Source organism: Oncorhynchus masou, chromosome 28 (genome assembly GCF_036934945.1).
Source record: "Oncorhynchus masou masou isolate Uvic2021 chromosome 28, UVic_Omas_1.1, whole genome shotgun sequence".
Lineage (NCBI taxonomy): Eukaryota > Metazoa > Chordata > Actinopteri > Salmoniformes > Salmonidae > Oncorhynchus > Oncorhynchus masou.
Window position 1 is genome coordinate 22,336,140 of NC_088239.1, and position 23,684 is coordinate 22,359,823.

At 42.7% G+C, this 23,684-nt stretch overlaps 2 protein-coding genes across 4 annotated transcripts in view; one reads left to right on the forward strand and one right to left on the reverse strand.

Annotated features, from left to right (window-relative positions):
• Positions 1 to 7,335, forward strand: part of lancl2 (LanC lantibiotic synthetase component C-like 2 (bacterial)) — an 80,706-nt gene extending 73,371 nt beyond the window's left edge. Inside the window, exons 9-11 of the mRNA XM_064941593.1 lie at positions 1,350 to 1,526; positions 2,126 to 2,198; positions 6,544 to 7,335. Coding sequence (XP_064797665.1) covers positions 1,350 to 1,526; positions 2,126 to 2,198; positions 6,544 to 6,620 — 327 coding nt within the window. The 3' untranslated portion in view covers positions 6,621 to 7,335. The remainder of the gene's footprint in view (positions 1 to 1,349; positions 1,527 to 2,125; positions 2,199 to 6,543) is intronic.
• Positions 2,660 to 23,684, reverse strand: part of vopp1b (VOPP1 WW domain binding protein b) — a 95,919-nt gene continuing 74,894 nt past the window's right edge. For 2 of the 3 annotated variants that reach the window (XM_064941595.1, XM_064941594.1), the window contains 2 exons: positions 19,366 to 19,499; positions 7,912 to 10,454 (listed from right to left, as the gene is read on the reverse strand). In XM_064941595.1, coding sequence (XP_064797667.1) covers positions 10,273 to 10,454; positions 19,366 to 19,499 — 316 coding nt within the window. In that variant the 3' untranslated portion in view covers positions 7,912 to 10,272. Of the gene's footprint in view, positions 2,732 to 7,911; positions 10,455 to 19,365; positions 19,500 to 23,684 lie in introns of those variants that run through there. The other variant, XR_010452028.1, reaches the window with a different exon arrangement.

Here is a 23,684-nt window from a genome sequence, read left to right on the forward strand (position 1 = left end):
TTTGGATTGAAACACTCGACACCACTCTCTCTCTCCTCTCTAGCACAGCTCTCTAAACCTCATGAATATACTCTCACGATATTAGGGCTCGTTTGATTTCCTAATATCAATATCACGTTAACTAACCCCATGAGTTCCATTATAGCACTCAGCTACTCTCCCATACAGAGGACTGAGAGATAGCAGTGAACCAGGCCCTCTCCTCTAATGCCTCCAGCTCTGCCACTCTCAAATAATTGCATGGAATCACCCAGGAAAGATAATTAAATCAATAGCTGGAGGTAACAAACTTAACAGCTCCCGCTGCATCTCAATGCGCCGTGGCTCGTCGCCTAGGAGAAATACACAACTCACAGTGACGCCTAGTGGATATCAGGTGCACTGTAGGACCAAGGCCCCTTTTCTTAAAGCGTCTCACAGTAGGATGCATGATATTATACGGACAGTGGAGGCCTGGTCCCAGATCAGCACTAGGATCACTACAGGCCCCGGTGTCACATTTTGATTACCGACTGAATTTAAACAAGCACTACATCCCAGCTTTGACATGCTAGTCCGCTGGTTTAATACCACAGTCAATTTCAAGAGGTCTTATTGAGTAATGGGCTGTTTTTCTGCTGTGCTCAGCATATGGCCTCTTACAAGCTGACTCTCACTGCAGGTCTGAAAACGCACACCCTCTCCCTTTGAAATGACTAATAGAAGGAGCAAAAGAAGGAATGGAGATTATGTGGTGAGCATTTTGAGCATGCGTTGTGTGAGGAGAGGAGATTTCCCCGGATAAACGCTTCATCTCTTGGCAAACAACATGTATTTCATCAGTTGTATTGTGGCACGAATACACACACTCATGTTCAGGGGGGAGCACTCACTCACTCACTCACTCACTCACTCAGTGCAGGGTCATTTCATGTCTCTTTGGTCCATTAACTTCATGAAGGAATACAATGTGCGTATCACCTGTATTCAGGTTCCTACCTTTGAGGGAGTTTTTCCTAGCCAATGTGCATCTGCATTGCTTTCTCTTTAGGGTTTTAGGCTTGGTATCTGTAAAGCACTGTTACAAATGATGAGCTAAAATGGGCTTGATGAAATACAGTTAATTGATTTGATACTGTATCTTTGGTTATTTCAGTCTCCCTATGTAATGTAAGGGCAATTGATTAGGTGTACATGAAGAACATGACAGATTTCTAAATAGCAAGGCAAGATGAAAGTACTCTAACACCACGTTTCTTACATCAAATCCTTTCCGATCCCCACACGTGTGTGTGAGTGTGTGTGAAGTTGGGGTTTGGGATTGGCCATGAGTCTAATGTCATGTCTCCCCTTTCCCTCCCTCCCTCCAGGTGTTTAAGGATGAGAAGTACCTGAAGGATGCTGTGGAGTGTGGGGAGGTGATCTGGCAGAGAGGCCTGCTGAGGAAAGGTTACGGTATCTGTCACGGCACGGCGGGCAACGCCTACTCCTTCCTCACCCTCTACCAGCTCACCCAGGAGAAGAAGTACCTCTACCGCGCCTGCAAGGTAACACTGGGGTGTGTGTGAGGAGGGGCTGTGGAGGTCCTGGTTGCTCCAGCAGTGTTGTCCTCCTTCAGATCTTCTTCCTCTGTTTGAATGAGATGGGAAGGAAGGATTCGCCCACACATGCAGTACAGTGTAGGCAGCCTGCCCTAAACAAGCCTGCTAAAGACACGACTACACTCTGTGACACAAAAGTCTTTATCGTGACATGTATTGTACCATTGGCCAATATTGAAGGCCATTCTTCTTACTGACTAATAATCAGTATATGATGAATCATTCTGTCGGATTTCATTCATTGCTTTCTTGGTTTTATAATATAGCCCATGTTATGGTTTTATTTCTGCGTTGTTGCTTGCTTGCATTGATATGTATTGTCTCGGTGTGAAATCCGGTTGTCAGTGAATGACCTTGTCATTAAATTTGGATCAATTCATTTGTGCATTTATTTATCCGATCCTCAGGATTTTAGAATTACTGCATGCATGGTTCACATATTTATTTATTAATTTATCCAATTATGGTAACATACAGTATAGTCTATTGTCTTTCATGTTCAACCCTATGTTCTGATAATCACATTGGTCCTCATTTTTTCCCAGTTTGCTGAGTGGTGTCTGGACTACGGAACCCACGGCTGCAGAATCCCAGACAGACCGTACTCTCTGTTTGAAGGTGAAACTTTTATTTAAACCCCTTAAGCAGACAAAACATCCCCAAAATACGTGACATTTTCTGCCTTCTCTTCTTCCCATTCAATCAATGTAATAACCACTCTGTAATTTACAAGAAAATGCAGACTGAATTTGCTTTACATATGTACAGTACCAGTCAAAAGTTTGGACACCTACTCATTCAAGGGTTTTTCTTTATTTTTACTATGTTCTACATTGTAGAATAATAGCGAAGACATCAAAACTATGGAATCATGTAGTAACCAAAAAAGTCTTAAACAAATCAGTCAACAAGTGCTCAGCATATGTGGGAACTCCTTCAAGACTGTTGGACCGGCTGAAGCATGACGTGGGGTGGGTGCCTGCCGAGCCCACCAAGACAAGAAGACCTCTCGAGCTAGCTACGGCGTGGAAGCCCGACGAGCTAGCGGGTCCATCGGCGACGGCACCCGGACCCGACATCACCAACCAAAACAAAAACCAAAACTCCCTGATGCTTCTTTTAGTGGTGTCAGCATTCTGTAAGGACCGACGCTGGAGACGAGAAGCAGGTAGAGGGAGTGAACATTTTAATGAAACAACGGACATGAAACAGAACAGGAACAGCATTTGAACAGGGGAACGTCAATGCTGACACAGGGAATAAACGGAGGAGCACACAGATATAGAGGGGGTAATCAACAAGATAATGGACTCCAGGTGAGTCCAATATAGCTCAGCTGCGCGTAATGGTGGTGACAGGTGTGGGAGAGTGGGAGCAGGCATGACAGTGTTGGAGTGTGCCCCTCTGTCAGTAAATTTTAAAATTAAAATAAAATCATGCCATCTGGTTTGCTTAATATAAGGAATTTGATGTATTACATATACTTTAACTTTTTACTTCAATTCAAGTATGACAATTGTGTACTTTTTCCACCACTAGACTCATCCCTCATTCAGTGTAGTAAAAGAGGGAGATAGGAGAGGAGACTGTGCCTCTCTGTTAATGAGATTTGAGGAGCCCTGCTCTCTCATTGCTAATACAACTGAGAGATTGACCAACTACTGGACATTTTACACACAATTAACACATTCCGTTAGCAATTCTAATGTTCCATGGCATGTGAAATTATTTGGTAATGTATTTAGGAAAAGAAGTGCACTCTAAATGACTTCTGCACTAAGTCATGTTTAATGAGCTCGTGAGGCTTTTGCTCTTACCTCTCTGAACCTTCCTGAGACTTAAAGCTCTCTGCCTCACTGTGACTGAAATATTAAGTCAATTATCACCCAATCTTTTTTTTCTTCTATAATTATAATCTGATCAGTATTATGTGAGGGTGTGAAGTCAACTTTGATAACTTTGGCAGCTGGTCAGGAAAGACTGATTTACATCATAAAACCTGTCAACGGGCACAGTCCAAATAATCTGAGTGGCAATTCCAGTGCCTTCGGTAAGTGTTCAGACGTCAGACCCCTTGACCTTTTCCACATTTCCTTACATTACAGCCTTATTCTAAAATGGATTAAATAAATACAAATCTTCAGCAATCTACACACAAATACACCATAATGACAAAGCGAAAACAGGTTTTCATACAAAAATACTTTATTTACATAAGTATTCAGACCCTTTGCTATGAGACTCAAGCTCAGTTTGCATCCCGTGTCCATTGATCATCCTTAAAACGATTCTCAATTTTAGAATAAAGCTGTAACGTAACAAAATATGGAAAAGGTCGAAGGGTCTGAGTACTTTCTAAAGGCGCTGTAGGTTACCTTTAGTTTGGCAATGACTGGCCTCTATTTGCTTCTGCCATTGGTCCACTGGTGAGGTTTCCCTGCCAGCTTTGTCCCCCCATCCCACCCACGTGTTGTGTGCAGCCACATGAAACGTCTTGCCTGGCGCTTTACCGCCACATCTCCATGGCAACCAGCTGCTGCCCACGTCCGAGTAGATTTGTGGGCTGTGATTGGTCTTGACCCCCTTTGTCTCCCCCTCTCTCACAAACACGTACGCTCCCTTTTCCCATCCCTGCCTGAATTAATCTTCCACTGATAAACAGTCTGGTAAAAAATATTGCAGCAGTTTAATTTTATTAGTAATATATGGGCCCATGTTGACTCTACAACCTAGAATATTGAATGTTCATGTCTTGAATGTAATAACAGAATACATGTAATATTTCATATTACTGTTGTACCCACAGTGTTACAAGTACATTTTCAGCTCTTTGAACTATTTCAAAGAGATTTGAGAAGGTTTTGTTCATTCACGATGATAAATAACCCCATGACAAACGGTGAGTGATTTGTAAGTCAAGCTTTCATGTATATTGGGTTGTATGGTTCTCTCAACCAGCTTCATGAGGAACTCCGTTTGCATAACGCACAAAACAAATATTACGCAGCAGGGCTCTTAATCCATGAGGGGATTGTCTCTGCTGCTGTTACCAAGAAGCTTGATATTGCAAGCTAACATTAGCCACTAATGCTAGGAAGTTGACAAAAAACCCATCTGGAGAGACTTATTTGGCATCTTAGAGAGTTAACTTAATAGTTATATACAGTGCATTCAGGAAAGTATTCAGACTCTTTCCCTTTACCCACATTTTGTTACCTTACAGCCTTATTCTAAAACGCTCATTCTATACACAATTCCCCATTACAAATGTATATTACATGTTGCTCTTTACCTTATTTACATAAGTATTCAGACCCTTTGCTATAAGAATCAAAATTGAGTTCAGGTGCATCCTATTTCTATTGATCATCCTTGAGATGTTTCTTCAACTTGATTGGAGTCGACCTGTGGTAAATTCAATTGACTGGACATGATTTGGAAAGGCATGTACCTGTCTATATAAGGTCCCACAGTTGACAGTGCAGGTCAGAGCAAAAAACAAGCCATGAGATCGAAGGAATTGTCCGTAGAGCTCCGAGACAGGATTGTGTCAAGGCACAGATCTGGGGAAGGGTACCAAAACATTTCTGCACAATTGAAGGTCTGCAAGAGAACAGTGGCCTCCATCATTCTTAAATGGAAGAAGTTTGGAACCACCAAGGCTCTTCCTAGAGCTGCCCGCCCAGCCAAACAGCAATCGAAGGAAAAGGGCCTTGGTCAGGGAGGTGACAGAGAACACGATGGTCACTCTGACAGAGCTCCAGAGTTCCTCTGTGGCGATAGGAGAACCTTCCAGAAGGGCAACCATCTCAGCAGCACTCCACCAATCAGGCCTTTATGGAACAGTGGCCAGATGGAATCCACTCCTCCAGTAAAAGGCACATGACAGCCCGCTTGGATTTTGCCAAAAGGCACCTAAAGAACTCTCAGACCATGGTCTGATAAAAATATGATTGAACTCTTTGGCCTGAATGCCAAGCATCATGTCTGGAGGGAACCAGGCACCATCCCTACGGTGAAGCATGGTGGTGGCAGCATCATGCTGTGGGGATGTTTTTCAGTGGCAGGGACTGGGAAGACTAGTCATGATTGAGGGAAAGATGAATGGTGCAAAGTACAGAGATCCTTATTGAAAACCTGCTCCAGAGCGCTCAGGACCTTAGACTGGGGCGAAGGTTCACCTTCCAAAAGGACAACGAACCTAAGCACACTGCCAAGACAACGCAGGAGTGGCTTCGGGACAAGTCTCAGAATGTCCTTGAGTGGCCCAGCCAGAGCCCGGACTTGAACTTGATTGAACATCTCCGGAGAGACCTGAAAATAGCTGTGCAGTGATGCTCCCCATCCAACCTGACAGAGCTTGAGAGGATCTGCAGAGAAGAATGTGAGAAATTCCAAATCCAGGTGCGCCAGGTTTGTAGAGTCATATCCAAGAAGACTGGAGGCTCTAATCTCTGCCAAAGGTGCTTCAACGAAGAACTGAGTAAAGGGTCTGAATTATATAAATGTGGTATTTCAGTTTTGTATTTTTACAAGTGTAACTTGATCACCTCTCACTTAAGTTGCGCTGCAGGAGTGACTCACCTCACAAATGAAAAATAATCGAACAGGCGAAGCGATTAACGCGATCTGCTTTATCTATTACCTAATGCACAAGTTGACTGCAGGTATTTATTTAAAATGTACACATTTTAATTTATTGAACTGTATTGGAAAATCAGTGGGCACTTCAGAATACCCTGGCATACAGTATACGGGCCAACCCTAGGTTGTATTGTCTCTGCTTGTAATGAGACCCTAGTTTCTTTCTCCATCCTTACTCACAGCAAATTTGTGTTTTAAAGTTATAGATTTCTTGTGTATTTGACTGTTGTAAATTGTGAAATAATTCCGCATTAGCTGCTGTTGATACCATGTAATGTCGTCTTATTGAATTTGAAATACACCATTCTCTCTCTTCCAGGTATGGCCGGGGCTATCCACTACCTGTCAGATTTGACCCAGCCTGAGTCTTCCTGCTTCCCTGCATTTGAACTTTAACCTTTGGGTCGTAGACGGACCTCGTCCCCCTTCCATTCTGAACATTTGGGAGAGTGCGATGAGCAGGGCTCTTTGATGAAGGGGTTTGGGGTGTGATGGACCCCTGGCGTCTTGACGAAGGGAACCCTCAGCCCAGAACTGCGACCTGGGGAGGGATGTTGTCCCCTGCTCCGGTTTTTCAGACACATGGACAGAGGAGAAACACCCCAAAGCCCTAGGCCTTTAACTCTGTAAACGCTGTGTGTGTGTGTTGGGGTTTTGTTGTGAATGGGAAGAAAATGCTGTTTTGTTCGTGGATCTTTGCCTCTGCATGCCTATCCAGATCTCCTTCTCTGTATGTGATCTCTAATCCTTGTCCCACACCAGTTTGTAGTGCTACTCCCTCTTCCCTAGAGACTATCTTTGCATGGGGACATCAGAAAACCTGTATTAGCCTTGGAATGTGCGTGTCAGTCAAATGTTAATGTCTAACAGTAAATTAGCGTGGCTTTTTTGTGTGTCACTGTGTTTCGTCCCATTTTCCATTTCGTTAATGTGCTGAAGAGAGGATTTTGTTCAATGCCGCTTCGACCTTTTCTCGTGGATATTGTTTCCCTCAGGCGACCAGCGTTACATTATGAATGTTGTACAATAAACCGGGCTTCAATTGCAGACTTACCGAGTGATTACAGTACAATGTCTTAAATAAAATGCATTCTTACCTGCCTTTAGAGGACTGACTGCTTAGGTTTGGTTTTTGGGGGTGGAAAACATTGGTCAATAGTCAAAGTGGTGCATCTCAATATGAGGTACCGAACAGATGAGGAGGAGGAAGTCTTAACGGGGTTTGGCCAATTAGTATTCTTTAGAAAGCCACCTCAGGCCAATGTGAGTGTTACATAAGCATTAATTACTCCCACCTATCACTTCCAAGTTAGGACTGCCATTGCCTGGAGTTGTGTGTACTGTTAAGTCACCCAAAGCTAACATTCTGGGATGACTCGGTGTTTGAGTATTTATCTGCAGTGGTATTGAACTACATGACAAACGGTGGAGAAATGTGGCTTCTGGCTGATTTTATGTAAGAATACAAGCAAGAGAGGAGGATACCATTCTATAGAATGTCGAGGCAGTGTCTCGTTCATTTGGTTTACATTTTATCTGAGGGGGAACAGTTTTCCTTCCCAGATAATATTTTCATTCAACAAATATGACATCCAAGTATAAAACCTTCAATCTCAAAGCACGACTGAACAATTGAGAAGGCAGTCACGGACAACTTTAAAGGGAATAAATTAACACTAACTTATATCGGAAGGAAACTTTATTAACCTTATCATGGATGGATCATTTCTATTTTTTTGTCATGTAAAATGCCGAAAGCCAACCGTCTTGGTACAACAGTAAAAGCACATCCTAACTCTACAAATGACATTTTAAAACATGGTTGCATAGTTAAATGATCAAATAGAGACATGTCATATTAGCCAAACGTATACACATCATCCAATAGTAACACTTACCATAAATTAGATCTCCCTCCTTGGTTCTGCTCTAATAGTGTCAACGTACCCCAGTTTGCCGACTAACATCTACAAGGACATTCCAAGCCAATGACAGTTGTACCGTTAACACTGGGTGGTTAGTTCGATCTGTTTTAACAGATGGTAATGTCTCATATCCTGCCCAGAAAATAGTCAACGCCCTATCTTAGGACATTTCCACACGATTGCCTTTGTGGAGGGGTTGAGTGCCTGATCCACTGAGAAATAAGTGTAAACAGAAGAACATATCCTGGTACCTTCACCCAAATGGTCAGTGCCAGCTTGAGGACCTGGTCAACCGTTGGGACATGGGACCTCTACGACACACACACATTCTACATGTGAGCTTGATAGCTTGTTTATGCGAAAGCAAACCATTGTTTTATTCTCCAAAATGCAAAAGGGTTTCAGATTCACACATGAAAACCATTTTTACCACAGTAAAATGGTGTACAGCGCTGTACCTACCTACGCAGAACCAGTTGGTCATTAACATTCTAATGTGAGATGTTTAAATGGCGAACAGATGGTACATCGTGTTTGAGGAACTAGGCTACTGAAAGAGTGCAGCTAGCGTTTGTGACTCTACCACTACTTTGTCTGGAGATTATTGCAGCACTGACATTGAGAATCCGTAAGTAAGCAGTTTCACTGGGATGGGCCATCGGTCAGAAAAGCTTCCCATATGCAAAATGTAATCCAGTTGCGACCTGCGTGTGTGAAACAAACATATCGTTTTGGGTTAATCCTCATTCTGGTTGAGCTACTTACTGTACAAACTGAAGTCGATCTGAGAACCATGGCTGAACTTCTATGGGGATCACATCTCGCTTCAAGGGGAAATGGATGCTTAGAGAATATGGCGTATGTAGAGTTGTGGTAGGTTTCACCATACCCATGCAGTCACTGACAAATTGTCATTTGAAACCACTTGACTTGGTCTCAATTGGGGGTCCGTCTGGTTGATTTGATTCTACATTTACATTTTAGTCAGTTAGCAGATGCTCTTATCCAGAGCGACTTACAGTAGGGAGTGCATACAGTTTCCTACATTTTTTTGTACTGGTCCCCCATAGGGATCGAACCCACAACCCTGGTGTTGCAAGTGCCATGCTGTACCAACTGAACTACACATTCCCTGCCAGTTTGTGATGTCCCGATCCAGAGCGCTGAATCGCCACTGTCAGCACCACAGGAATACACACACGCATCCGTAATGTGAATGAAACGTTGCAAACAAATCGGCCTCATAATTACCGCTCTCTCCAGCGCACATAATAGGTCCGATAAATCCAGGTCGGTTTCCTTTCCCTTCACAGCAAATGGGCACAATTTGCACAACGCATCCTGACAAGTGTTTATTGTCTATTTAACATTTTCTCAGTGTTAGGTGAACACAGACAGCTACAGAGAGAAGCCCAATTATTCAGCCTCATAATAGGAAAGTCTTTGAACCTTTTAAGCCATTTAAATGCCTTTTTTTTCAACTTCTCAAAGGTGCCTTTCAACTCAAATTTGATATTGCTCCTGTACAGTTTAGATAGTGATTGGTCTTATGCCCTTGGTCCTGGATCAGCTTCTCTACCCTAATGTTTACTTGAATCGATATTCATCTAAAAGCAATGTGCTGATCTTGGGTAAGCTTTCGTCATCGACTTCCACAGTTTGGTGTCTGTGGCATGAACACCCATCTACAGGACTCTGTGAGCGACTCAGTACATATCACAGTCACAGGCAAGACCATGCCCATCAAGATGGCATTGCCAGCAGAAGAGACTGAGGTGGATAGTTATACTTTTGTGAAAAAAGTGGGCAAGATGGAGGAAGGGTGAATGACAGTGAAATCCAAGCCATGGAGATACGGAGATAAATTCAGCCTGTCTTTGTCCAGAAGACCACCGCCTGCGGCATAGGTCCCCAGAAGGCAGTTTGTCTCTAAAGGTGGTTGTCTGTATCTTGTCTCTAGGACTTGGGCTGATGGTGAAGGTATAACAGTGGCAGACAGACTGTAGATGTCCCCTCCTCTCCTTGTCCTGTCAGTTCTGCTCGTGATGAGGTCACCATGAAGGAGAAGAAACGGAGGGGACGCCAATGGTCTCCGTCAATGACGCCGCAGACACTGGCAGCCTTTACCTCTTCTCTGGTGTCCGGAACACCTGTTCGTAGGGCGGGGGTGGGTGGTTGCAGTACGAGGGCGGTGGAGGGTAGGCGCTCATGTGGGCAGGGCCGAGCTGGATGGGGTAGGTGGGGGTGAGGGGTGATGTCATGACGCCAGGGTCGCCGTAGCCCACCATGCCAGGTTGCTGGGATACTGCATGGGGAAGACACAGAGAGACCACTGTTAATCATCTTTTTACAAGCGTTTGGTACAAATATACATTCTGTGAACAAAAGAGAGAGTGTGTGTGTGTTTGTGTGCGTGTGTGTGTAATGTGATTTGTGGAACTACTTAATGTGTGTGGGTCTGGTGATTGCATGCTCATTTGCATTTCCTGTTTCCTTAAAGAAACACAACAGTGCACCAGGCACTACTATAATCTTTGCCATTACAATCAAACTTTGCTGTACAAAAAGCTGTCTTTTGATTGTTTTCAAAATGGAGAAGCATAATGGCAGCCCAATCATCTGTACCACTACTTGAAAGTCTATTTCTGAACCGATTGAAAATAACACAGGATTCAATTTGGAAACCCACTCTGAATGAACACTTAAAATGTGTTTTCCCATGTTCCCTGATATAAACATGAAAGGAATAAGCCATGTTAATAGGTTTATTGATGCTTTGTGACGCACAACAACCCAGTGAGAGTGAAAACAAAAGAAATGACAGTGTTCTCCCTTATGTTCAATTCTCCAGTGCCTGGAACTCCATAGCCATCGAACTCAAGAATGAAATTAAACGTCCATATATTATTGGAGCACTGAATACAATTTTCTGCATGACTGAATGATATAATGAACGATCCCATTTATTTTTGCCCTTTCAAATAGCTTTCGTTGGGAAAGCTGGCAGTATGATTAGGTGCCCTACTTTTCAGTCCGAATAGCAGTTTGAAGTCTGTTGGAAAAGTTTGGGAGTCAAAAGGCCAGTGACTCTGGAGCTCGCTGAATCGCTTAACATTTCTACTAACTTCTTGACTCAACAAAGCCCTGAATTCTGGAAACATCTCTCTTACATTAACTTCATCCACTCTTCTACTCATCCTCCCTCCTCTAATCTTCTGTGTAAAGCAGATAGAGGGGTTGAAGCATAAAAGTTTCACGGTAACGAAAGAGTGTGCGGTTCTCCTACTCTCAGTGACTCCTGAGGGGGCACCGATAACAACGAGCAACACATCGTGCTGCTCCACCGGCAGGCCAAGGTGGAGGACAAGTTCTGTTCCTCTTTGGATAGATCCAGGAGAAACCTAGAGCCCTTTCTAACCTGGATCAATCAGGATTTACAGCTACAAGGTCCATGCGCCCCTTTATGTTTATCCCATGTGTAACTCTGTGTTGTTGTTTTATTGTTGCACTGCTTTGCTTTATCTTGGCCAGGTCACAGTTGTAAATGAGAACTTGTTCTCAACTAGCCTACCTGGTTAAATAAAGGTGAAATAAAATAAAATAAAAAATATCGTACATGATTTGAAGCAGCCTCAATAAACTCACTTTCAATGACAGAGCACCTATGAAAGCACCATCTCTCGCTCTTTCATTTCTATACCAGGTGGTTAACTAGGGAATGAAGGTGGTGGTAAAAAAAGACAAGCTACAGTACCAGCAGGTTGGTTGGACCCCCTCCGGGTAAAGCGCGGCGAGCTCATTTTGAATGTGCAAATTAAATGTCACCAGATAGCTTTCCTACGGGTCATTCTGCAACAGCTGGAAGTTGAGAGGTCATATTGCTGGCATCCTATTTGTTTACAGTCGACTTAGTTCTGAATAAGCAGAAAAAGAGAAGAGAAGGAAACTGCTGTGACTGGAGTTTTGCCATCAATGGGATTTAGTCTGGGGAAAAGGCCAAATAATAGTGATGATGATTTGTTCAAGTTGACCAGAGTCAGCGATATTTATACACTACTTCTGAGATGCTGTGTGAGGTGATTTTCTAACTTGGTGACAACTAATTCAACTCATTTGTGGGATAAGGGTGGCAGTTGTCTTGAGATTGGGTGCAATCGGTCGGATGAAAGGTTTATGAAGCGGAAGGTTTGGAACTTCTAAACACTCCCATCACATTGCGAAAACAACAAACCAAACACTTCTCTGATGTGGAAGGACAGATCCACCACCAACCTCTCTCTATTTAAACTGCAGGCATTGCATCATTGGTTGTCATCATTAAAGAGGAGGGTAATGGAGAATAACAAACAATATACATGATTGTAAGATGGTCTGACACTAGGGCAGCATTTTCTCTTTCATCCTCCTTCTAAACAGCTCAAAGCCTCCACTGACACAGGAAGCAATACAGCAACTATCTATGACAAACATCCCACACACTTTTCCCACAACTAAGAATACAACAGGTGTAGACCTTACAGGGAAATGCTTACTTACAGGCTCTAACCTACAGTACAAAAAAAGGTGTTAGGTGAACAATAGTTAAGTAAATAAATAAAACAGTAAAAAGGCTGCGAAAAATAACAGTAGCTGGGCTACATACAGTAGCGGGGCTACATACAGTAGTGGGCTACATACAGTAGCGGGGCTATATACAGTAGCGGGGCTACATACAGTAGTGGGGCTACATACAGTAGCGGGGCTACATACAGTAGCGGGGCTACATACAGTAGCGAGGCGACATACAGTAGCGAGGCTACATACAGTAGCGGGGCTACATACAGTAGCGAGGCTACATACAGTAGCGAGGCTACATACAGTAGCGAGGCTATACAGTAGCGAGGCTACATACAGTAGCGGGGCTACATACAGTAGCGAGGCTATACAGTAGCGAGGCTACATACAGTAGCGAGGCTACATACAGTAGCGAGGCTGTACAGTAGCGAGGCTATATACAGTAGCGAGGCTACATACAGTAGCGGGGCTACATACAGTAGCGAAGCTATATACAGTAGTGAGGCTATATACAGTAGTGAGGCTATATACAGTAGCGAGGCTATATACAGTAGCGGGGCTATATACAGTAGCGAGGCTATATACAGTAGCGAGGCTACATACAGGCACCGGTTAGTCGGGCTGATTTGATATAGTATGTACATGTAGATATGGTTAAAGTGACTATGCATATATGATAAACAGAGAGTAGCAGCAGCGTAAAAGAAGGGTTGGGGGGGGCACACAATGCAAATAGTCCAGGTAGCCATTTGATTATCTGTTCAGGAATCTGTTCAGTTCACAAGGTTAGTTAAGCAAACGTCTATGTGAGTGCGTGCGTGTCTGTGTCTCGGCCACGTGCACAGGTTTGCAGTGAATGGCCTCCAGATTGGGGGCCTGGCAAAGACTAGGGCAAACGAGTTGGTTCGGTACTACTCTGTTTCAGCTTTAATGGGAAGCCTAGCTGTTTGGAGAAGGAAGTGCTTTCTGACCTTTTGAGTGTCCATGCATACATACCAATTTGTATGGAAGTTGCCATGGAAATTGAAAATAAGTACTAGGAAAAACACAAGTCTCTCTACAACCCATGCTGCCAAGTTTGCAATCAACAGCCTTGGAAACCAAAACTATACACATTAATTTATCCTCAATAGATTACTTGGAGATTTAGAGAGAGAGTGAGAGAGAGAGAGTGAGAGAGTGTGTGAGAGAGTGAGAGAGAGAGAGAGAGAGAGAGAGAGAGAGAGAGAGTGTGTGTGTGTGTGTGTGTTGGTTATCCATCTCATCAGAACCAGAAGGTTTGGATCTCAATTCCAAACACTCCCATCACACTGAGGAAGCAACAACACACCAAACACTTTTCTGACATGAAAGAACGCATCCACCACACTGGCTCTATTTCAACTTCACTGCGGGCATTGCGTCATTGAATAAGAGGGTAATGGAGAATAACAACAGATATACAGTGCCTTCAGAAACAATTCACACCCTTCAACTTGTTCCACATTTTGTTATAAAAAAATGTTAGATAATTAAATTCTTAGTACAGACACTTACATTCAACACAAACAAACCATTACCAAGACATTTTGCCTACAGTACATGTACAGTGCCTTTAAAATGTATTCACAATGTATTGACATTTTGTTGTGTGACAGCCTGAATTTAAAATAGATGAAATGGAGATTGTGTGTGGCTGGCCTACACACAATACCCCATAATGTCAAAGTGGAATTATATATATATATATATATATTTTTTTTTTACAAATCCATTAAAAATTAAAAGCTGAAATGTCTGGAGTGAATAAGTATACAGCCCTTGTTATGGAAAGCCTAAATACGTTCAGGAGTAAAAATGTGCTTAACAGGTCACATGATAAGTTGCATGGACTCACTCCATGTGCAATAATAATATTTAACATTATTTTTTTAATGACTACCTCATCTCTGTACACCACACATACAATTATCTGTAAGGTTCTCAGTTGAGCAGTACATTTGAAACACATATTCAACCACAAAGACCAGGGAGGTTTTCCAATGTCTCGCAAAAAAGGGCACCTATTGGTAGATGGGTAATAAAAAAAGCAGACATTGTATATCTCTTTGAGCATGGTGAAGTTATTAATTACCCTTTGGATGGTGTATCAATACACTCAGTCACTACAAAGATACAGGCCTCCTTCCTAACACAGTTGCCGGAGAGGAAGGAAACCACTCAGGGATTTCACTATGATGCCAATGGTGACTTCAGTGTTGTCGAGTAACTACAATGTTATTGATCCATCCTCAGTTTTCTCCTATCACAGCCATTAAACTCTGTAACTGTTGTAACCTAAATGTCAGACTGAAAAGGAAGCCTGTACAGAATAAAAATATACCAAAACACACATCCTGTTTGCAGTAAGGCACAAAATGTGGCAAAGAAATTAACTTTATGTCCTTCATAAACATTGTTGTTTGGGGCAAATCTAACAAAACATCATGTTCTAAGTATGCTTGTCATTGGCAAGGATTGTGGAGTTTTTAGGATGAAAATAAACTGAATAGAGCTAAGCACTGGCAAAAAAAAAACTGCTTCCGTTTGCTTTCCTATAGACACTGGAAGACAAATTCACCTTTTAGCAGGACAATAACCTAAACCACAAGGCCAAATAGACACTGTAGTTGCTTACCAAGACAACATTGAATGTTCCTGAGTGGCCTAGTTACAGTTTTGACTTAAATTCGGCTTGAAAATCTCTGGCAAGACTTGAAAACGACTGTCGAGCAATGCTGTAATCACTGCCAAAGGTGATTCTAACATGTATTGACTCAGGGGTGTGAGTACTTATGTAAATTTGATATTCCATATTTAAATTTGAAATAAATTAGCAAACATTTATAAGGCTAACACAAAATGTGGAATAAGTCAAGGGTGCATATACAATCATATACAATGCCTTCTGAAAGTAAGACGGTCTGACACTAGGAAAGCAGTTTCTCTTTCAGCCTCCTCCTAAACAGCTCACAGCCCCCACTGTGTTCTGACACAGGAAGCAACATATGAAATATTTATGACAAACATCCCACACACTGTTCCCACAACGAAGAGACAACACTGACATCAAGTGTGTGTTCTTTGGAGTTTTTATTATCCTTGTAGGGGCCAGACCTCACAAGAATAGTAAAACAAGGACAATTCAGACAAGTGGGGCCTTTTTATCGGTCCTCACAAAGAAAAAGTATATTTTGGGCTTAGGGGTTAAGGTTAGCTTAAGGGAAAACAGGACTTTGAATGCGAATCAATGGTTTGGTCCCCATAAGGTTAGTAAATCAAACGTGTGTGTGTGTGTGAGCATGTGCACGTGTCTCCATATTGTGGGCCTGCCAAAGACTAGGCCAGTTGTCTAGGTACTGCTCTACTTCAGCTGTTGTGGGCAGCCAAGCTGTTTGGAGGAGGAGATGATTTCTGTACCCTTGAGTGTCTATGCATACAGGGACCTTTGAAATTTTTGGATCCTTTTTTTTATGTACTTGATTGGTGGATTCAAATAAAGTATTTAAAATGTGCGTGTGTATCCTGGTGAACACCAACATTCTGTGATGCATTGTGCAGCATGAACACACACCAATGTGTAAAGTTGCCATGGGAATTGAAATGAAGTACTAGGAGAAAATAACAGTCGGTCTCCAACCCATGCTGCAGAGTTCGCAATCAGCAGCCTTGGAAACTAAAACCATACACATTCATTTAGCCTAAATACACAAACACGACTGGTGACACAACACACTTCTGTGTTGTCTCTGTACTGCTTTATTTTCTGTTGATACTTGGCTACCTGCCAAATGTTTTCACTTTATACTCTTAATAACTGTTTTTAAGAAGTTTACCAAGGTCTTAGTTTTGTCCTCACTACATTTTTTATTCTCCTTTTAAACCCCTGACACGTTATCTGGACATAGATCTGCAGGACCTCCTCCGGCCAGAAAAAAAGAACGCTAAATTACATTATGCCCTCTCATTGCAATCGCTGTACACTTAATATAAAGGAGAACTATCGCCTTATGGTGAGGATAGCCGAGATGCAAGCTGACATTGGCAACTCCATTACTATATATTAGACTTATAAAGAATCATCCAGCAATCATACACTGTTTACCAGGGGGCGGGGCTACCGACGTAAAGGTTCATCTAAAGATGGTGCTGGCTGAGGCTAAAACTGGCGAGTGTAGATGGTATAGGGATATTGGTATCCACGTTGACACCAACAATGTTAGGATGAAACAGTCAAAGGTCACCATGCGCAACATAACTTCAGCATGTAACTTATCAAGAAAGAATGGTTGGCATCGACACATTTTCTCTGGCCCCCTCCCAGTTCGGGGGAGTGATGAGCTCTACAGCAGACGAGCACAAGTCAATCGCTGGTTGAAAACTGTTTCTGCCCCTCCCAAAAGATAGAACTTGTGGAAAACTGGCCCTCTTTCTGGGACTCCCCCACAAACAGGACAAAGCCTTGCCTGCTTAATGTTAGGACTATTTAATGTTAGATCCCTCACTTCCAAGGCAGTCATAAACAAATCACTGATCATAACTTTGATGTGATTGGTCTGACTGAAACATGGCAAATTTATCTGATAAATGCCTGATAAATTTACTGTGTTAAAATGAGGCACCTCCTCCTGGTTACACTAGTGACCATATCCGTCACACATCCCATTAACAACAGCAAATTTAAAAAAAAATAAAAAAATGGAACTTAATACATTTTTGTCTTTCGAGCTTCTAGTCATGAAATCTATGCAGCATTCTCAATCACTTTTTATAGCTACTGTTTACAGGCCTTCCTTGAATTCCTATCGGACCTTCTAGTCATGGCAGATAACATTCACATTTTGGATGACTTCAATATTCACATGGAAAAGTCCACAGACCTTCTCCAAAAGGCTTTTGGAGCAATCTGTGTCTCTCTCTCTCTGTCTCTCTGATCCATGAACATTTGAACATCTTGAAGAACAATCTGGTCTTAATGGCCATGTACTCTTACAGGTTGACTACACTGCGTCGTGTGCAAGCGTTGCAAAAAGAAATTTAGAAATCTATGTTATTCAATTATTCCACCCACACTGCTAGCGCGCGCCAACGAATGTCTGTGTTGCCAAGGGCTAAAATAGAAGTCAGTTCTATTTCTGATGCAGATCGTGCTGCAAGTCTTGCCTCTCCCATCTCCTCATTGGTTTATAGAAGCAGGTACCCACGTGCCATGTCCTCATTGGTTATACTCAAGTGGGTGACTGAAAGACGAACGAGGTCAGTGGCGGTAATGCACCTAATTTATGAAAGTTGCCAATCACAATATAAAGTCAAGAGAAGAAAAAGCCTGGAAGGAGGAGAGATCACTTGAAATGATTCGGTTGACCGTTTTATGTGTGGATTAATTATCAAAGGATCTTGTGCATTTCAGGTAAAATAACAACTCAATGTTTATATCCCAGGACAAATTAGCTAGCAACAGCAAGCTAGCTAAATAGGACAAATTAGCTAGCAAGTGCAAGGTGATTCATTCCTCCCGTCAGTAACAGTTTATGGTATAAAGAATATACAGACAAGCGTTCATGTTTCATTTAAGCAACGTTTATTGTACTTATCAATGTTATGGATGAGCGCGTTGTTTGTTTGGTTCTGTTCCTCTTCTCCGTCTCTGTAGCTTCCGGGTATGCTAGGATGAGGACCAGAGCTATGGTAATAGGGGGGGGGGACCATTTTGGATTGAGCTGTTGATGGGGCAGCACTGTTTTTAAGATGTCCACATAATGTATACTTTGGATGGCAGTACTGTTGATTTTCTTCCGGATTCACTACGTAAATAAACACCCTTGCGGCTCCGCCATCTTTTTATTTGATAGAGGTTAGGTGTTTCCCATTTAGCCTTCTGGCCTATTCTACCCCACCCACCCACACCCACACAGAGCTGGGTATATTATCACCTGTAGCACTGTGAAGGCCGGTAAAGCTGTCACTGCAGATATCTCAGTGGGGTAATTGGCACTTAGAATCGGTCTCCTTCAGTGACATCTTCATCAGAATGAAACCTCATTGGATTTGAGAATTCAAATCCAATGATATTCCAATGCTGATAGATCTATTTGTCTTGTTCGACATGGCAAAACAACAGGCTTACTATCAGCATATTCCACCAACAAAACAACATTGTACAAAGTTGCACGTACAGGTACACATTAAGGGCTTCAGACTAAATCCATTTATAACCCATATACAGTGCCTTGCGAAAGTATTCGCCCCCCTTGAACTTTGCAACCTTTTGCCACATTTCAGGCTTCAAACATAAAGATATAAAACTGTATTTTTTGTGAAGAATCAACAACAAGTGGGACAAAATTATGAAGTGCCTTGCGAAAGTATTCGAAAGTATTCAGTTTTTGATTTGTTAAAAAAGTTTGAAATATCCAGTAAATGTCGTTCCACTTCATAATTGTGTCCCACTTGTTGTTGATTCTTCACAAAAAAATACAGTTTTATATCTTTATGTTTGAAGCCTGAAATGTGGCAAAAGGTTGCAAAGTTCAAGGGGGGCGAATATCTAAGGGATAAAAACCCTAAACAAAGCGCAAGTGTAAATGACTTTTGAAAGTCAAGTGCAGTGTGATGTTGGCACGTGTGTCTCTTAGTCTACTGACCTGGCGTGGATATGGGCTGCCTGGTGAAGGAGACGTTGAAGGCAGGCTCGTCGCTGAGGGGCAAGGGGTACATGCGCCTACGGATGAAGAAGCCTGCACCGCAGCAGAACAGCACCCCCATCATCAGCATCAGCCTAGCGAGAGAGAGTTAGTTCAAGATCATTTGATAAGCACAGATTCTGGATGCGCTGTGACCTCCACTGGCCAAAGTGTCTGAGGTCATAAGGTCATACAGTAACATCCCTAACAGGCACCGCTGCTGAACCAATTGGAGCCACCGATCAGCCGTGAGGGCGAGAGCAGTGGAGGGTGAATAAACGTAAACACTACTCCCTTTTATATTTTGCACCTTTTACAGAAAATGCATTTTTCACTGTAACTTGTAACTTTTTTTCATTGCGACCGGCAATGAGAGTTTGCCCACATTTCATTGGGATCATAGTGGGCCAGCCAGAGATTTAAATCTCAGAACAGAAAGGGGAGGAAAGGTGACGAGCATCCCAAAAAGTCCAGCAGTAATCTCCTTAAAGACTGCACCAAAAGACCCTATGAATTACTTACTTTAACAGCTTAGTTAGGAGCCACTGTAACTTCTCAATTGAGAGAGAGGATATTGAGGCAGTGCAGATGAATTGTAAACCACGTATCACCATCAATCGTGAAGATTTTAAATGACTTGTCAATGCCGCAGCCAGACAGCTGATCAGACAAAACGTTAAAGCAAGAGCTTGATTTAGCAGCGGAATTAGTACATCACATATACCTAAAACCTCCGTCTGAAAAAGGGTAAAAAGACATGATTAGGGAAATGTGCAATTACACCTGTGTAATATACACTGCTCAAAAAAATAAAGGGAACACTAAAATAACACATCCTAGATCTGAATGAATGAAATATTTTTATTAAATACTTTTTTCTTTACATAGTTGAATGTGCTGACAACAAAATCACACAAAAATGATCAATGGAAATCAAATTTATCAACACATCGAGGTCTGGATTTGGAGTCACACTCAAAATTAAAGTGGAAAACCACACTACAGGCTGATCCAGCTTTGATGTAATGTCCTTAAAACAAGTCAAAATGAGGCTCAGTAGTGTGTGTGCCCTCCACGTGCCTGTATGACCTCCCTACAACGCCTGGGCATGCTCCTGATGAGGTGGTGGATGGTCTCCTGAGGGATCTCCTCCCAGACCTGGACTAAAGCATCCGCCAACTCCTGGACAGTCTGTGGTGCAACGTGGCGTTGGTGGATGGAGCGAGACATGATGTCCAAGATGTGCTCAATTGGATTCAGGTCTGGGGAACGGGCGGGCCAGTTCATAGCATCAATGCCTTCCTCTTGCAGGAACTGCTGACACACTCCAGCCACATGAGGTCTAGCATTGTCTTGCATTAGGAGGAACCCAGGGCCAACCGCACCAGCATATGGTCTCACAAGGGGTCTGAGGATCTCATCTCGGTAGCTAATGGCAGTCAGGCTACCTCTGGCGAGCACATGGAGGGCTGTGTGGCCCCCCAAAGAAATGCCACCCCACACCATGACTGACCCACTGCCAAACCTGTCATGCTGGAGGATGTTGCAGGCAGCAGAACGTTCTCCACGGCGTCTCCAGACTCTGTCACGTCTGTCACATGTGCTGTGTGAACCTGCTTTCATCTGTGAAGAGCACAGGGCGCCAGTGGCGAATTTGCCAATCTTGGTGTTCTCTGGCAAATGCCAAACGTCCTGCACGGTGTTGGGCTGTAAGCACAACCCCCACCTGTGGACGTTGGGCCCTCATACCACCCTCATGGAGTCTGTTTCTGACCGTTTGAGCAGACACATGCACATTTGTGGCCTGCTGGAGGTCATTTTGCAGGGCTCTGGCACTGCTCCTCCTGCTCCTCTTTGCACAAAGGTGGAGGTAGCGGTCCTGCTGCTGGGTTGTTGCCCTCCTACGGCCTCCTCCACGTCTCCTGATGTACCGGCCTGTCTCCTGGTAGCGCCTCCATGCTCTGGACACTACGCTGACAGACACAGCAAACCTTCTTGCCATAGCTCGCATTGAGCTGCACTACCTGAGCTACTTGTGTGGGTTGTAGACTCTGTCTCATACCTACCACTAGAGTGAAAGCACGCCAGCATTCAAAAGTGACCAAAACATCAGCCAGGAAGCATAGGAACTGAGAAGTGGTCTGTGGTCACCACCTGCAGAACCACTCCTTTATTGGGGGTGTCTTGCTAATTGCCTATAATTTCCACCTGTTGTCTATTCCATTTGCAGAACAGCATGTGCAATTTATTGTCAATCAGTGTTGCTTCCTAAGTGACAGTTTGATTTCACAGAAGTGTGATTGACTTGGAGTTACATTGTGTTGTTTAAGTGTTCCCTTTATTTTTTTGAGCAGTATACATTTGAGGAACCTGAGTAGGGCACTATACATGATATCAGGAATAGTCAAAATCATCCTGCTTCCTTCCGACAAGATACCAACTCAAACTCAAGAAATAGTTCCATTAACACACACACAATATACAGTTGAAGTCAGAAGTTTACATACACTTTAGCCAACTACATTTAAACTCAGTTTTCACAATTCCTGACATTTAATCCTAGTAGAAATTCCCTGTCACAGGTCAGTTAGGATCACCACTTTATTTTAAGAATGTGAAATGCCAGAATAATAGTAGAGAGAATGATTTATTTCAGCTTTTATTTCCTTCATCACATTCCCAGTGGGTCAGAAGTTTACATACACTCAATTAGTATTTGGTAGCATTGCCTTTAAATTGTTTCACTTGGGTCAAACTTTTGGGTAGCCTTCCACAAGCTTCCCACAATAAGTTGGGTGAATTTTGTCCCATTCCTCCTGACAGAGCTGGTGTAACTGAGTCAGGTTTGTAGGCCTCCTTTAATCGCACACGCTTTTTCAGTTCTGCCCACAAATGTTCTATAGGATTGAGGTCATGGCTTTGTGATGGCCACTCCAATACCTTAACTTTGTCCTTAAGCCATTTTGCCACAACTTTGGAAGTATGCTTGGGGTCATTGTCCAAATGGAAGACCCATTTGCGACCAAGCTTTAAATTCCTGACTGATCTCTTGAGATGTTGCTTCAATATATTTGCATAATTTTCCTCCCTCATGATGCCATCTATTTTGTGAAGTACACCAGTCCCTCCTGCAGCAAAGCACCTCCACAACATGATGCTGCACCCCCATGCTTCACGGTTGGGATGGTGTTCTTCGGCTTGCAAGCCTCCCTCTTTTTCTCCAAACATAATGATGGTATTAATGGCCAAACAGTACTATTTTTGTTGTTTCATCAGACCAGAGGACATTTTTCCAAAAAGTACAATCTTTGTCCCCATGTGCAGTTGCGGTTTTGGAGCAGGGCCTCTTACTTGCTGAGTGGCCTTTCAGGTAATGTCGATATAGGACTGGTTTTACTGTGGAAATAGACACTAATGTACCTGTGTCCTCAAGCATCTTCACAATGTCCGTTGTTCTGGGATTGATTTGCACTTTTTGCACTAAAGTACGTTCATCTCTAGGAGACACCATGCTCAAAGAGATATTCAATGTCTGCAATAGGTGCCCTTCTTTGCTAGACATTGGAAAGCCTCCCTGGTCTTTGTGGTTGAATCAGTGTTTGAAATTCAGTGCTCGACTTAGGGACCTTACAGATCATTATATGTGTGGGGTACAGAGATGAGGTGGTAGTCATTTTTTTAAATCATGTCAAACACAGAGTGAGGCCATGCAACTTATGTGACTTTAAAGGATCTAACCCTTTTTTTTTCAATTTTCGCCTAAAATGACATTCCCAAATCTAACTGCCTGCAGCATGTATATTCTTGATACCATTTGAAAGGAAACACTTTGAAGTTAGAGCTGGTAAAATATAATTACAAACAAAAAAGCATGTCTTCAAATGTTTTTTTTTTTCATCATCTTTGAAATGCAAGAGAAAGGCCATAATACAATACTACAGTTTAGGCACAATTTAGATTTTGGCCACTAGATGGCAGCAGTGTGCGTGCAAAGTTTCAGATTGATCCAGTGAAACATACCGATACTGTACAATATTTTGTATCAAGTCTACCCAAATGTGCAAAATTTGTCAATTGATACATAACTATAGGAGAACATACAAAGATTATATGGTAATACGAACATTTTAAGAATGTCATACATGACGTGTCATTAGCTTATACACTAACTTTCACACATCTACTGTAGATGGCTGGGTGGGGTGGGTGTGGAACCATAGACAGCAGGGGTTCAAACTCAGTTCCTAGATTTGAATATAAAAATGGATTTTATCAAACAA